We start from the raw sequence: 16,003 nt of genomic DNA, 5'->3' as shown, positions 1-16,003 counted from the left end.
ACGCACACATAGTAAAAATAGATTGAAGACCCAGATTAGAATGGGGTGGGGGAGCAATTTTTTAAGTATGTAGTTCCTATCAGCCAATACTTCCCTTAGGGTTCCAGGTATCCAAATGCAGGGGCCACCGCAGTGGGCAGGATGCAGACAGGAGCTCTGGCTGCCTTCGGATCAAGTGCTGACTCACCCAGCAAATAAGACCAATGGTGAGCAGGGAGCTTTGGATTCAAAGCCAATGACTAGGGCACTACAAGGCCTCAGCAGCCTGAAGCAGTAGGCAGTACTGGGTCTTCCTTCTGGCTGTGGAAACTCTTGGGATTAACCACATCCCTACTCCCTCTGTAGAGACACCAGCAGTTAAGAATGTAACTGCATATGCAGAAGCTGGAGGCTTAGGGACCTGGGAGCCACAAGGAAAGCTGGCCTGAGCACATTCGAAACCACCCAGGAGGTGTCGCTCCATGACTCAGTCCACAGTAGACCAACTCACTGGAGAGAGCAAAGACTGGGGGCCTGGGGACTACAGAGTCCTCTTAGGACACCTGTTAGCAAAGTCCAGCTACGCTGCTGAAAATGAACGTCTTCCTACAGTTCTCATGACTTAAGAAACTTCAACGGAAAGCTGACTGGAGTTCTCCCATTTGCTTCGCCACAAGTCAGAAGCTGAGGGAAGCCTAGTTATGGCACTGAACACGGAATCTTCAACCTGACCCTGCTGGGAAGACACGGACCTGAGAGCAGGTAACAGGAACTTCTCTCGAGAGGAACCAACGGTCCCACACTGCTCTCGGTCCACTGGAAACCTATCTGCTCAGCACTGGACCGCATTTCAGTAGCGCTGACACAGTGTCGATGCTAGCTGGCCCACAGTCCACAGCCCACACCCAGCAGTTTCCAGGCTCTGGGACTTCGCCCTGGTTTTGTTTGCATTATGTATTGGTTTTTAATTGGTTGGCTGATGTAAGGTTGTTGGCATTTATTTTTCCCCAACAACATTATAAAATAATAATAAAATACATAAATAAACCACACCCAGTATCGCCATCATACTGTGGCCCTTCTGGTCCACTCTCCAGCTCTCTGTAGACAAGCATCTCCACTCTCGTAGCCCACACCACCATGTACACAGTCCAAGGGCTCGAGCAACATGTGCTGATGGCCTCAGGAACCACACAAGCCGGGGTTTCAATCCACAGGAAAACCACTCATGGAGCAGGACACAGGCCCACCTTCAGGAAGGTGGCTGTGGGGCCACGGTCCCCAGACTCTGTACCTGCAGATCTCATGGCAGTGAGGGGCACCTCCATCCAGAAAGGGCTATTACACAGGGCAGCGGAGGACACAAGCCGGAAGGCAGGCAGCCCTCCGCTGTCCAGATGGAGGGCTCTGGAGCAGACCAGGCACTTGGGACCATGCACACTACAACAGACGTGGCGAGAGAAGGTGGCTTGCTTCCACCTGCTCTCCTCCATAGAGCACACCTCCTATTTGAGATCTGTGGCCTCAAATTTGAGGGCCTAGTTCCTCTACTTTCTCCCATCTACTACAACACTTAAAACATATCAGGCTTTAAAAATACTTGTTTCTCTATGGTCGCCAGACATGCACATAAACATGCAAGCAAAACAATCCAACACATAAGAAAAAAAATACGTTTTCAAAATAAAAAAATAAGAGAAAGAGGCTGGGAGGTGGCTCTCTGACGCTTACAACACAAGCCAGATGACCTGAGTTGGATTCCACAAAGCCATGTAAAAGCTAGGTGTGGCGTACAGACTGTAATCCCAGTTCTGAGGAGGCAAACCGGGGGAGGGAGGCCCTGGAGATCACTGAATAGGTGAACCCCAGGCCCCAGTGAGAGACTTTGTCTCAAAAATAGGGTGGTCTGTTTCTGAGAACTGACCCAAGGTTAACCTCTGGCTCCAAAAGTGCCTCTCTATGTACCGGCACACACCAATGACAGACAGTAATAAACAGCAGGCAGCCCCCAGCTGCTGAGATCAGACTCCTCAGTTCTTCCTTTAGACAATGCCCACACTCTGCTATAATACAGTCTGAGAGCACTGAGACGCATGGTCAGGACACAGGCCCACCTTCAGGTGTGCCCAGGGCCGCCCACCCCCGGCTGCTAAACAAGGCAGCCTCAGTACCTCAGGCACTGTCAGGCCTCACCTGTGATAATCAGTTGGACCATCTTAAACCAGACCACAAGAGACCACAGACAAGAGAAACACGTCCCCTCAGGTAGAAATATTTACTATGTTTTAACAACTTACCACAGCTATTTACACATTTATAAAATGGAAATAAAAATGACATAAGTTTGGTGCCAAAAGTGACACATCCAAACTAAGACCAGTACAAAAATAAACTTTCAAGCTACGGTTTTAAAATAAACATCATTGAAACAGTACGGGAGAGTGTCTTGTCGTGTGCTGGCGTGCCATTGCTGTCACTGCAAGGCAACCCTGGTGCAGTGGGGACAGAGCCCGGAAGCTGCCTGTGTTCTTGCAAGAATGCAAGCAAACGAACAAAGATTAAAGTACAAGAGTTATGTTCCTGAGCTACACGAGTTTAGGTCGTCTAAACTGTAGTGAGTTCCTGCTAAAGAGAAGCCTCATGGGCCGAGGTTGATGGGCGTTTCCTGGTGCCCAGCCACTGGCACCAAGCTATGGCATCAAGCTCTGAGAAAAAGCTAAGCCCACTTGCAAAGCAAGTGGCTAACAAGGAAGTGGCCCCCGTCCCTGCACTAAGTCCCTCACTGCAGATAAGCAGGCGCATGGGCAGAGGGAAGAGAGAAGCTGCTTCGTGTGGAAGGCCCCGCGCCTCGCACGCCTTTGGTGATCTTGATGGAAATGCCCAGCATTTCCTTTTATACTTAACGCACAGAGCAGCAGCTGGCCTCAGAGGTCAACAACTGTAGCCACAGCAGGGACGACACAGGAGGCCAAGAGAGCCGTGTCTACACAGGCCGCAGCCTTCAGCAGCTCCCGTTCCTCACCAGAGCTGTCCAGGACTGGGCCTGCTGGAGTGAGGACAGGGCTCAGAGCACGGCCCAGCCAGCTCCTGCTTGGCCGACCGACCGACGTGCAGTGCAGAACGCTGGCCATGCACAGACTCCTCTGGGCCCAGTGAGGATGACAAATGCTGAGGGGAGCAGACGGGGGGGCCAATGAGCAGGGTGCAGGCCACAGCACAGTGTCTGCCGGTTCCACCGGAGCTGGTGCCAGAGACGACAGGAAGGAAGGAGGGAGAGGCCACTGCTGAGCTCCACTCACTGGTCCTGGACCTTGGCCCTTTTGGCTTTCAGAGACAGGTGCTGCAAGAGAAAAGGAGACATCACTGGGGTGGTGACAGGGAACGCAGGCTCCAGCCGAGCCCACACCTTCCCAAGGAAGGCTGTGCCCAACTGCAGAAGAGGAGACAAGTAAAGACACACGTGCCACTTCCTGACATCACACAGGCATCAGCAGACAGGACTGAGGGATAAGAACTCTTTATCATAAAGCCAAATTAGTGCAAGTGCTCAAACAAATATTTGAGGCAGAATATATGAACATAGCTCCTAACCAGGGACCTCTCCTCACCAACTGAGGGATCCTGACATCCATCAGTGTGAGCCAGGGAGGCACAAACCCAAAGCTGAGTCAAGCCAGCACTCAGGAGCTCTTCCCCAGAGGATGCTCACATCCAACTGCTAGTGCCACGCCCCATGTCCTAGCATACCCAACACGACCTCACAGTTCCCCAGGGAACCGACAGCCCTGGAAGAAAACAGCATGCCACCAACGACGACATGTCCTGACAGAGTGGCAGGCCCAGGTCTAAGGAAATGGCAGACTCCAGGATGGGCAAGCATAGGCCCTCCTCACACAGTGGGTCAGGCATCGCTCCTGTCACAATGGTCTCTTGAGGCGAATCTCTACATTTGCTGCTTCTTTGGATTCTTTCCCCTCTGTTCTGCTCCAGACACAACTCTAAACTAATCTTGTACGTGTGCAGCCTTATCCAGGATGGGCAATGATACCGTCTGCCTGTGAGCCATTTTGGTCCACTTCTCTGGAAAGAACGCCGGGTATAAACAAGGTTCACTTTGAGCCATTCCAGGCCTCTATGGCATGAAAGCGACTTTAAAAAACAAGTGATGGAAGGTCACTGGAGGTGCAGGAGGAGCAGGCTGCCACCCGAGGCTGAGCTGCATCTAGCACAGTGGCCCTGCCCTGCATGGGCAGCCCCTGGGCATCTGGAGAGTCCCTGAGGAAACAGCTCTACCTCTGGACCTCAATCAGAAAGGATACCAAGCTGTCCCACCCCACCGAACAACGAGGCTGTCATTCCGATGGTTTCTACAGGCCTCTCAGCCCTCCCCAACACTCACCACAGCAGGTGACCGCTGGAAAGGCTGTCTGAGAGAAGACAGATCGCTGCTGACCCTGTCATTTTTTTCCATGTTCTGACACAATCTTCCCCTTAACCTAAATAAACTAACTTTGAGCTGAGAAGGAAAAGTAACTCAGTTTGTCAGCCATGTCTACTCTCCAGGAGCCTCAAAAAGCCAGGCCACTGCTGGGCTGGCCTAACTGCAGGCGCCTGCTGCTGCCACAAGCCCTGCTCTCCGCTCAGAGCCTGCAGTCTGACTTCCTCTGGCCTTCTGGGTAGTCTCCACCTTATGGGCTCACACAAACCTCCTGCCTCAGATTTTCTGGTAGCTAAAGGAGCACACCAGCAGGACTGGATTAACTCTGCCAACTTTTCCAGGCAGCTTGGATTCAGTGCCTAAGGGAGACATGGGACTGAGATCTCCCCTGGGCTATGAACAGCAGCAAATCTGGACTAACATCTGAAACAAGTTTTTATAAACAACTGGAAAACAAAGAAGACAGGGCTCAATCTTTCTTTCTCCTTTTCTTCTGGGTGCTAGGCTCTGAACACAAGGCTACCACGTGCTCTAACACACATGGCAGCCAAACCCATGGGCAAAGTCCTTGAAAACGATGACAGGGGAGTGTCTGCTATAGCGATTGACTACATTTAGAACAAACTAAACCTAAACCCAAGCAGCTGGGTGCATCCCTGAGGGATTTTTCTTAATTAAATCATTTTACAAGGGGTGGGGGGAAGGCCCACTTTTAATCTGATCTTTTGAGGTAAGAAACTTCACCTTTAATCTGGGCCACACCAAATGGATGGATGATGGATGGATGGATGGATGGATGGATGGATGGGACAGACAGACAGGGACACACACTGATTTATTCATTCCCTCAATCAATCCTGTCCCTCTAGAAACTTCTGACTAACATGCTGCTATATACTACATATATCCCAGGTCTCTGCTTAACTCCAAACTCTCACACAGAAAAATAAGTTCTATATAGGAAACAACACGGGAGGCAAGAGGGTTCGGGGCTGCTGAGAGAGCTGAGATGCACAGAATAGGGCACTGGAGCAGAGAGTACATCAGGTAATTACAGAAGCTGAAATGTGGGGCCAAGGCTTCCCAGGAATGGCAGAGAGCCATTACTGAAGGTAGATGCAGGAGGCCTGCACACAGATCAACAGCAGAGTGCTCACGGACCAGTGCACAGACATCAAGAGTCCTAGCCATTTGACCAGACATTAAAAAAGAAAAAGAAGAAAAGAAAAAGATCATGCCTTACATATATGGCTAAGACTTGCCCCATTAAAGATCAAGGCTCAGCAGAATCCAGTTATGTGCCTATAAACTCTAACTAGCTGGAAAAAAATGACATCATCTATGAAAAGAAATTTCAGATTCTCTTAACTATAAAACATATTATGTGCCTATAATAGCTAACATAAATACACACACACACACACACACACACACACACACACACGAAACTACTAGACAAGAGAAACTTGAAAATGTGTCTGATTATAAGAAAAGTCAAAATCCAATCAAGGCTGAAGCAACAGCAATGCTGGGTTGAGTAGCTTCTAAAGCGGTAGTAAAGTGGGAGTGGGTGTGTGCGCGTGTCTGTGTGTGTGTATGTATGTGTGTGAGTGTATGTGTGTGTATGTGTGTGTGTGTGTGTGTGTGTGTAGTTTGTGAGTGTGTGTGTGAGTGTGTAAGGGGTGGAGTGTGAGTGTGTGTGTGAGTGTGTGTATATGTATTCAAAGATCTGAAGAAAAAGGTAGGAGTAATGTGTGAACACAGAGAGAAAAGAAAAGCGAAGTGCCCAAGATCCCTCAGACAGCTTAATAGCGAACAGGTCGTAACATGAAGAAACAGGTCAAATGTCTGGAAAAGGAAAAAAACAAAAAACAAAAACCATCAAGAGTAGCTACAAGGTTGAAACAAGACCCACTGCAAACAGAGGACGGCCTGAAGATGGCCGATGGCCTCTCAGAGACACTGCACACAGATGCAAGAGATGAGAAACAGCAACAAACTCATTCAAGGAAGAAGTCTGGAAAGGAAAACTGTCCTTCAAAAATAAAAATGAAGCAGTCCCCCTGCAAACAATCAAGGAGAGGGGGTGTTCCCCCAACAGATGGCACTGACGATGGAGCAAAGGAAGGTCTCGAGGCAGGATCCACACTTCATAATCTGTTGTAGACAAAACTAACTGTTCAAAAACAACAACCACGTACTGCCACGTACAGTATAAACGTGTGCAGAAATAAGAGACTGGCCAACAAAGCTCAAAAGCCGTTTGGTAAAAAGCCAACGACCTGGTATAGGTTTTCTTATAGCACAGCTAAGTAGTGTGACACTAATTCAAGATCAACCATGAGGAGTCCAGAGTGTAAAAGACCATTAAGAAATAAAATACAGTACTTAAAATAAAACAACAAATTCACTAATTGGAAAAGCAGTAAAATAAGCTTTTCAAAAGGAACAAGATTAAAATGGACTATGGGAAACTAATGTCAAGGCAGCGCGCCTATGGTCATCTGTAATGTCAAGGCAGCAGCTTACGGTCGTCTGTAAGTACTAAGCTCAACTTTCAGCCCCGCACTCACACATACTAATTACACTAAATAACTTACCATTGCAATTCACTCAATTTATTAAGTTAATTGATTAAATTAATTAGTTAGAGCATAGTACAGACTGAACCGTCTGTGGCACACACCCAGCCAGGCAGCCTGTGGCCCAGTTTACCTTTCAAGCATGACTGGCCATCTTTGAATTAAGTCATGTCAGAAGGATGCGTGGACTTTGGGGCAATGAATGAACCATCTTTGCAGAAGTGAAAAACAGAAACCTTCAATCTATTGTTATCCAAAGTGCAATGGGCTGCGGGGAGCATGCAGTGGACTGCACGGTGGGTTTTAACCACCCTGGCCCTTTTCTTACTAAGTTGCAGGATTTGTTTTTAGCTGCACTTCCCTATGATGGCAGTGAAGGTGGTTTCACCAAGAGGTTCTGGGGTACAGTAATGATTTTACCTCCCTGTGTGCAGGGGTGTTGGAGGATGCTGGGAATGATTTAGGGCACTATTGATGAACACACACAGACTTAAGACTGAGGAGGCTGCTGTCTGTCTGGGGCCGTGTTCTGTCCGTCCCTACCGTTCCTTGTTGATAGAAGTGGGGAGCCAGCTCCAGCAGCCAGGCAGACTCTATGGCGGTCACATCGCGCATGTAATACTTGGAGGTCTGTATGACTTCATTGTAGATAACCCTGAAGCAGAGAATAAACATGAGACACACAATGACAAGGCCCACAAGTCGCCTCTGCACTCACCACAGGTGTGTCTCATCCGCGTGTGCGCCTCCACACAGGCACTGTGGCTGCTCACTGACCCAGGGAGGTCAGTGTGTCTCCGAGTCAACTCTACAACCTGTAGGATTCCAGGACTCTCCAGTTATCCACAGAGGACCTTTCTAGATCATGGCCTGCACTTACAGAACTCTCAATAGAACATAAAAGACTTAATTAGAAAGTACAGAAGTGGACTCAAAGGCCTGACTGCTCTGAAAGTTACTGGAAAATGACTATAAAGACACAGAAAAGATCTGTCCAGAGCAACAAAAGTATTTTAATTATAGTTTGGCGTGGAGGTTGCACATCTGTCAAAACCCGCCTTTCGCTGCACATAGTTATATCTTAAAGAGGAAAAAGACTCATCTAGGGCAAGTAATGAACCAAAGAGCAAGGACCCTGTTTTCGAAGCCCTGGACTCAGGAATCCATAGAGTAAACACAAGTTTCTGAACTATGGGAAGAATTATCTATAAATAGAAAAGCCACGCAGTTTGTCTCTCAAAGGCCAGCAAAGGAATCCGAGCTGGTGGAAGGAAGAGGCAGGGTGGGAATGCAGCAACTTCCCAACGTGTTCAAGGCTGGGGGCTCAACCCCAACTCAGGGAGGGAGGGAAGGAGAGAGGGAAGAGGTGAGGGAGGGAGGAGGGAGGGAAGAGGGAAGCAGGAAAGAAGATGGGAGTGGAGATGGAGGGAAAGGGAGATGGAGAGGGGAAGGGGCACACACTGAAGTTTGGGTCCCTCCTGGACTTCTGTATTCTCAGGGCAGCAGAGGACCCATTATAAAGCCAGCACCACTGTCACACTCCGCCTAAGAAGCTTCTAGATCTGACTGCTTACAGCTTGGTCAATACATCAGAAACACTGCCAGGACTTGTTTAAACAGTCCTCCCCTGCCCCCGCCTCACCCTAGTTCTGACTGAGGAGGGCTGGGTGAGACCCAAGAGCCTGTATTTCCAGCATGGCTCTGTGATGCTGCTGTCCGCAGAGCAGGGTACAAGGCCCGCCATGGTGCTCCACTCCCGGCTTCCTTCCTTCCCACGCTCACCACACACGCACTCCTGCCTTTCTTTCCCCATAGCACTGTTCTTTCAGCTCCCAAAGAGCCAAGTGGCCCTGTCTTTAAATTTTCTAATCCTTTGTCAATCCATATTTTCGTAAAACACAATATAAATAAATTAGAAATTGCAAACAAACACAAGCTACAAGCTGAAATTGACAGGGACCTAGAAGGAGTAACTGTGTGACTTGTGAGAGCACAATCAGTGCTGTCCTCTGCTGCTGCACTGGCCCCGCCTTCCCAGCCAGCACTGCAGATGAACCCAACCCTGGTCACCCCAGGCCCAGGCCCCAAGGTCTCCATGTTTCCACGGCTATGCCACCCTATTTCCTAGGTGTGGATGTCTTTCGGCCCTGCCTAAAAATTCCAGTCACCAGGTCCAGAACAGGGTTAGCCTCTCCTTGAGAACCTGCACAGCCTGGCTTCCGCGCCTTCAGTGCCAGCCCATGACAAGGCACACACTGCAATCCACAGCCCTTTAGAAAAGCTTCTCTACTGACTTCAATCTGTTCGCCTGTGATGACCACAGCAGGGTTCTAAGTCATCTCTATGCTTTGTCTGCTGCAGTAAAGCCTTTAGCCGGTGGTGGCAGCTGGTGGCAGAGCACCTTTGTTGTTCCTTGTCACACCTTTTATTTTAGCAGGAGACAAACTTTGCCCAAGTTGCCCCCAACCCACAATTCTTCTGTCACCAACAAAGCATTTTGTTGGGAGGACAAGTGAGGATACGGAGATTTTTAAGAGTATCTTACTGAGCACAGCGCGGGGCAGCTCGCAGTACCTGGGGGTCGGTCTACAAACCCTGGCAACCCAGCACACCAAAGAGAGCACAGCAGAGGGAGCACCTGCGCTGTAAGTCTAGGCCAGGCTTGGGGACCCAGAGATGAACAGGGCTTACTTCTACTGCAGGGCCAAGCTAGGTGGGGAGCAGGGATGTGGGGTGTGGGTGGGGCTTACCAGCGGGGTGGCTTCTCTGCATAGAGGACTGAGGCAGGGTGGATATGCAGCTCATGGTCATCGCGGATAGTCCTTGTGAGACACAAGAATTCTGTGTGAAGCACATTGTATGCACTTACTGTAAGAACTTGTAATACTGTACACACTTGAGTATTTTCCCACAATGTGTTAATACAACCCCCTCCCCTTCAAGTGTATGAATACAGTATTTCATGTGGACAAGACACTACTCTCTAGAGCAGTGATTCTCAACCTTCCTAATCCTACAATCCTTTAACACAGTTGTTCATGCTGTAGTGACCCCCCCAACCATAAAAATTGTTTGTTGCTACTTCATCATTGTAACTTTGCTCCTGTCATGAATCATAATGTAAATATCCAATATGCAGGATATCCAATATGTGACTCCTGTGAAAGGGCTGTTTGACCCCCAAAGGGGTCACAACCCACAAGCTGAGAATCACTGTTCTAAACATACTGCCGCCGCCACCACCACAACAACCACCACCACCTTAGAAGCCAAGAATAAATCATGCAAAATAAGGAAGTGGGCCAGCAGAGGGGTACAGATGTAATGTCAGCTATTTCAGGTTCAGGTTGGGGACAACTGGGCAATGTAGCAAGACTTGCCTCCTGCTATAAAATAAGAAGATGTGAGGTTTAGCTCAGCAGCACAGGGCTTGCCTCACATGTGCAAGGCCTGGGCTTGATCCTCAGTATGGGAGGGGGGAGCAAATGTGGACACTTAGTCCCCACAGGAAGAGAACAAATGCTCTACCCACATTGATGTTCATGTCTATCCTCTACAGATTCCCTTTCCAAATAATTATCTCTGATAATTCCTGTTCAGAATAATCCCTTCACAACAGAAACTCTTGAGTTTTAACAGACTTTCCTACTGCCCAAAGTCAGACACTAAACACGAAGGACCCTAAGGAGCCGCGACTGAACCCAGCAAGCTCACACTAGCCAGTTCCTGTAGAATTTGGAATTTCTAATTCCAAATTAGATTTGGTTCAATCTGACTCAAAAATGGCAAAATAAACAGCCATAAAACACTTTTATGAACAGATCATAAATGTTAGCGACCACAATGTCACTTACTGAGTACACATGGTCATTTCACACGGGGCTTGGTGTATCATCACCAGCATTTGGGGTCCCACTATCTGTCAAATGGTAGTGGGCTAACAATAAATTCACTTCATAGGAATGGCTGACCTGGAATCTGCAGTGGAGCATCTTGTTGTTGAGGATGCCCATGAAATAACTGTATGTTACCCACACAGAAATAGTTGACACTTGTCAAGAAAGAGGGGCAATCAAAATGACGAGAGGGAGCATCACGGGGGAGGAGCTCAACCTTGTGGAGGCGGGGCTTGTGTAATGGGCAAGAGCACCGTGGGATCATGACTGGAGCATGTGGTCTGGAGTAAGCGTGCACACCAGAGAGAGGCCACAGGCTATGCTGCCACCTTCACAGTGCCACACCAGGAAGATGGGGCAGACATGGGTGCCAAAATTAAAATGCTCAGTGGGGGATGAAGAGATGACTCAGAGATTAAGAGCACTGGCTTATCTTCCAAAAGACCAGAGTTTAATTCCCAGTACCCAAATGGTGGCTCATATGTAACTCTAGTCACAGGGGATTTAACACCCTCTGGCCTCTATGGACACCAAGCACACACAGGATTCACAAATACACATATAGGCAAAACATACATGCATACATGCACATGCACGCGCGCGCGCGCGCACACACACACACACACACACGCACACATTTGTTTTTCCTTAATGCTCAGTAGATTCTGTAGTGTCTAGAAAAAGGAATCTGAGCTCAAATAACAAGTGATAATATTGTTAGGGGAGGAAGCTAACAGAAAAATAATATATGGAAGAAATCCACATGGGAAATAGAAGAAAACCTTTAAGTGTTCCCTTGCTAAAGACAAAAATGTGGCTAGTCTTGGTGCCACACACCTGTAATCTCAACTCCTGGGGATGGGGGGAAGCTGAGGCAGGGGGATCACAAGTTCTAGGTCAGCCATAGTGAGAAGGAAGACCTCAGAAAACTTCATAGCGAGGGTGAAGTCTAGGGGTAGAGCACTTGCCTGGCAGGTGTCAGCCCCTGGGAGCAGTGGGAAATGAGAAGTGGGAGCAAGAACATCTCTGCCTTAAACAGGTGCAGAAGTTACAAGGCCACAACAGGCCAGAAGGACAGAAGAAACAAAGTAACAGTTCCAAGAACCAGGACATTTAGCCTGGAGAAAAGCAGACTAAACTATGCTGTAGTTTTTACAGTAAAAACTGTTGGCATCCTACAGAAATGGAGGGCAGGATGGAGAATAACCCACTGGGAGCACGGCTTCTCAGTTAGTGGCACCCCGCACTGCAACGCAGATCTGCCGCGGTCATCCCAACACCATCACTGTGTAGACGCCCTGAGTAGTAAGGCTCCCAGAGCAGAGAAACTGCTGAGAGCTGGGCAGCCAGCCTCACTCAGCTTTGGAAGGAGGCGTGATGCAAGCTAAAGGATGCTTGGTTTCACCTCTGCACAGCAGCTTTCCGGCCCCTTCACCAAGTCACCTCAGAGTCTCCTTACCGATATGCTCCTGTGGAGTGAAACCGTGCTGCATTTGCAAAGAACCCTGACACGATGCACCTCAGGACCGGATCCGGATCACCTACACAAGGCAGTAACAGACACCAGGTGAGCCCCAGCCCTGGACCCACGCTCCGCATGCCAAGGAGGCTGTGATGCACAGGGCAGGCCCAGCTCCCCTTCCCCTCCTGAACCCAGCCTTGTGCCTCCCATGTCTGATGATTGCCTAGCTTCTGAGCGGGCATCCTCCTCAGCAGCAGCTAAGGACAAGGCAGACAGGTCTGCCCCTGTGTCTAGGGCCTCTTCAATCCCAGGCCACAGAGGACTGGACCCAAGAAGCCACCCACTGATGGTTTGTGAACTCAGAGCACTGGAGCCCTACACCATGCAAGCACACTGCTCTGTCTCTGGTTGTCAGCTACTCTGCAATTCTCCACCACTTCCAAACATTCTGTTCCTTTTTAACTGGCATTTCTATTGTTACAGCAAGCACATCTTTCATGAATAAAGCATCTCCACTCACTAGCCATGAGATGGATTCTAAATTATCATGCAGGGGAGAATTATGTTTTAATGGCTGAAAATACCCCCCTACTTCACCAACTCTGGGCCATTTTAATTCACTCAAGACATAGCCACAGTGACAGCCATTTTCTCAGTGATACATAAAATGATTATGGATGCCTATCTCAGCTCTGGTAAAGTATAGTACAAGGACAAACATACCCCATATAGGTGGTAGCCTTACAGGATTCTCAAATATACATACATACATACATATATGTGTATGTATGTATAATCATTTTACTGAATTCTTTTCCATAGATTTTGGTCAAAGAGGGACTACTTTCTTTTATTTTTTATAAATTTAATTACTAATTGTGCGTTTTTATTTTTTCTTGATGAATTTTATATTCTAACCTTTTGTTCACCTGCCAAATGGGCTCAATAAAGCCATTTAAAAATACACTTAGTTTTTAATTACATAACTGCGGAAAACACATCTCACTGCTCTCTCTAGCCTAGATGCATTTTGATTTGCAGGGAACTGCTTGGTCTGTCTATCATTACTGTCTACAGTTCCTAGCAGAGCTGCTAAGCCTCAAGCCTGCATTCTGCCCACCACCCGCCTAGATGCAGCCTCTCTCCAGCTGGTCAGAATCCCATATACAACATGATTTCTTCTCGGGGTCACTTCATAAAGGATTATGACCCTCAATCCTCAGCTTCAGGACGTCTCGCTCCTTAGCACGCCACTCTTCCTATTAGGAAGACTTTAATCCGACACAGCCCTTCCCTGGGCAGTGAGGATGACAGGCGAAGGCACGTAGACGCAGGAGTGAGACTGTCATCCATCTGCAGGCGACAGCACTCTAGGCAGATGCTCTCCAGCTGGCAGCCCTACTGAGTGCCCTGTTTCTGCCCATGACCCTGACATGGCACCCTGGGCAAGCCCTGATAATCTCCCCTTCCCTACATTTATGTCTGCTACTTCCATTGCCGTCCATGGTTACCAAAGCTTCTATACATCACTTTTAAGAGGCCCTGCAGCCTAACATCAGTCTGTCTTTATAAAGCCTGGGAGAATCAAGTTTTTGTCATTGTTCAATCACTTGTTCTTTATATAAAATCAAAATGAAACGGAACTTCCTGGGTCCTGACTCCCACAGGATACCTTTAGCCTACTCATTATTTCCCTTCTATATGTGAGATAAACATAACACACATTTCCCAGAATGCTGAGCACGATGCAAACGAATGCATGACACACCAAGAACACTGCCCGGCCTAGCAGACACCGTCAGCAAATGTCAACAGTGCTGAGTGAACTCAGTGCGTCACTTCTTAGAAGGCTCCTGGTCTCTGGTCATACTGGCCAAAGCTATATGATATCCAGAAGGTCATATGACTGCTCCCAGGACCTCCTGGTTCCTCTGTAAACTAAGGACCTTAAACAAAGGAAGATAAAGACAGGATGCAGAGACCCTGACACGGTACAACCTCCTGTGGACTCCACAAATGGCTGCCCGGGCCACTGCTACATACTAGACCATCTAGCACACCACTGTTCACCTTACTGTTGGTGAATACCTCAGCTAAAGATGTGGCAGTGACTGCTTTAATAACACTTGCATCTGAGAAGAAAATGTAACTTTCATGTAAAACCTATGAATACCATCCACTTAAAAGTATTTTTCAGGGCTGGCAAGATGGTTCAGGACCTGAGTTTAGTACCCAACTCTGTGCGACACACACACACATACAATAGCACTTGCAGAAGCAGGAGGACCAGAAGTTTAGGTCATCCTTAGCTACATAAGAAGTTTGAGTCTGGGACATGAGACATTATCCCAGAAAAATATAAATTTTCTGCAACAACCATCATTATATTAGTTGTATGTGCAATGATATGGAAGCTAAAAATTTTTAAGCATTTTCATGAACTTTAGAAATTCGAAGAAAGGAATAACAGCCCACAGAAATAAAAATGGATCTATCCAGAAAGATACCAGCCTCATACTCACCACTGAATGGGTGCACGCAGCTCAGAATATGACACTGGCTGCAGGCACAAGACCTGTTAGCAGCCCAGGGGAGGAACTTGAGAATGCAACTGGACAGAGCAGACTGGGGGTAGAGGGGAGCCACGGGCGGGGGCCGCCACACCCACCTTCACTGGACACCTTGGGCACCTGGAACTTGACGAGGAGCTTTTTCAACTGGTCTCTCACAGTGGCAGCCCTGACAAGACCCTTGTAATTCAGGAAATGCTCCTGACACCACTGCGAGCTCTTGTTGTGCTGCAGAAAGGCCACACAGAGGAGACATTTGCCGTGTCAGCCACAGCCGCAGCCACAGCAGTACCCTCAACACAACTCCTTTCCCTTCCCCCATTGATGAGCGCTGCCCAGGCCCCATCTCTAGAGCAGAAGGTAACAACCTGCCTGCTGCTCCACGACCCCACTCTCCACACTCCCAAGCAGTAAGAGCAGAGAGGCCAGCAGAGGCCATCTGAATCCAGCCCAGCAGGTCAGACCTGCCTCCCCGTGGCTCTTGGCCAGCCTGTTAACTCTTTCTCTCATTGTACTAAACTATGGAAAGCAATACAACACGTGCAGAAATCATTTTCAAGTCCTGATCTGCACTCAAACTAGGATTATTTTCTACCAATGATGCTTAACTTTCTATTTTCTTGAGTCCAATGATTAGGTCTTGTTTTAAATTTTTGCAGAGCAATGTACCTCTAAAATTACATTTTAAGCCATGGAGGAAAGTTTTTCAAATAAAAATTTTAAGTGTGTTATTAATTAAATGTTTTAAATTAAATGTTTAGGTGACATTTTAAAATGTAATTCACCCAGGATCTGTCCACAGGACAATGCAGAGCTATGGGCCTGCCCTCTGTGAAGCTCGCCTTGGTAACAGCACACTGTGCCTGGATCCTGGATTTTAACTGACTCAGTCTGTGTCTCATTTACTGACTAATCATCCTCAAATCTCTGGTTGAACAAAGCCTTGTTATTTCATATCTCCTTATTAAACTGTGTTAAATTACTGTGGGGCCCAGGAAGAGCACACAAGCCTCACTGACCGTGTTCTCGGGGAACCTAGATGACTCTGAAGGCTCAGCCCACACAGCAGTGGTTCT

At 48.1% G+C, this 16,003-nt stretch overlaps 1 protein-coding gene across 3 annotated transcripts in view; it reads right to left on the bottom strand.

Annotated features, from left to right (window-relative positions):
• Positions 1–2,239: 2,239 nt before the first annotated feature.
• The window catches only part of Dhx35 (DEAH-box helicase 35), a 59,597-nt gene continuing 45,833 nt past the window's right edge, over positions 2,240–16,003 (bottom strand). For all 3 annotated transcript variants that reach the window (XM_052184167.1, XM_052184168.1, XM_052184169.1), the window contains 5 exons: positions 15,026–15,155; positions 12,355–12,436; positions 9,750–9,821; positions 7,543–7,654; positions 2,240–3,319 (listed from right to left, as the gene is read on the bottom strand). In XM_052184167.1, coding sequence (XP_052040127.1) covers positions 3,275–3,319; positions 7,543–7,654; positions 9,750–9,821; positions 12,355–12,436; positions 15,026–15,155 — 441 coding nt within the window. In that variant the 3' untranslated portion in view covers positions 2,240–3,274. The remainder of the gene's footprint in view (positions 3,320–7,542; positions 7,655–9,749; positions 9,822–12,354; positions 12,437–15,025; positions 15,156–16,003) is intronic.

Source organism: Apodemus sylvaticus, chromosome 5, assembly GCF_947179515.1.
Source record: "Apodemus sylvaticus chromosome 5, mApoSyl1.1, whole genome shotgun sequence".
NCBI classification, from domain to species: Eukaryota; Metazoa; Chordata; class Mammalia; order Rodentia; family Muridae; genus Apodemus; species Apodemus sylvaticus.
This window is presented reverse-complemented; position numbering and strand designations above follow the sequence as displayed.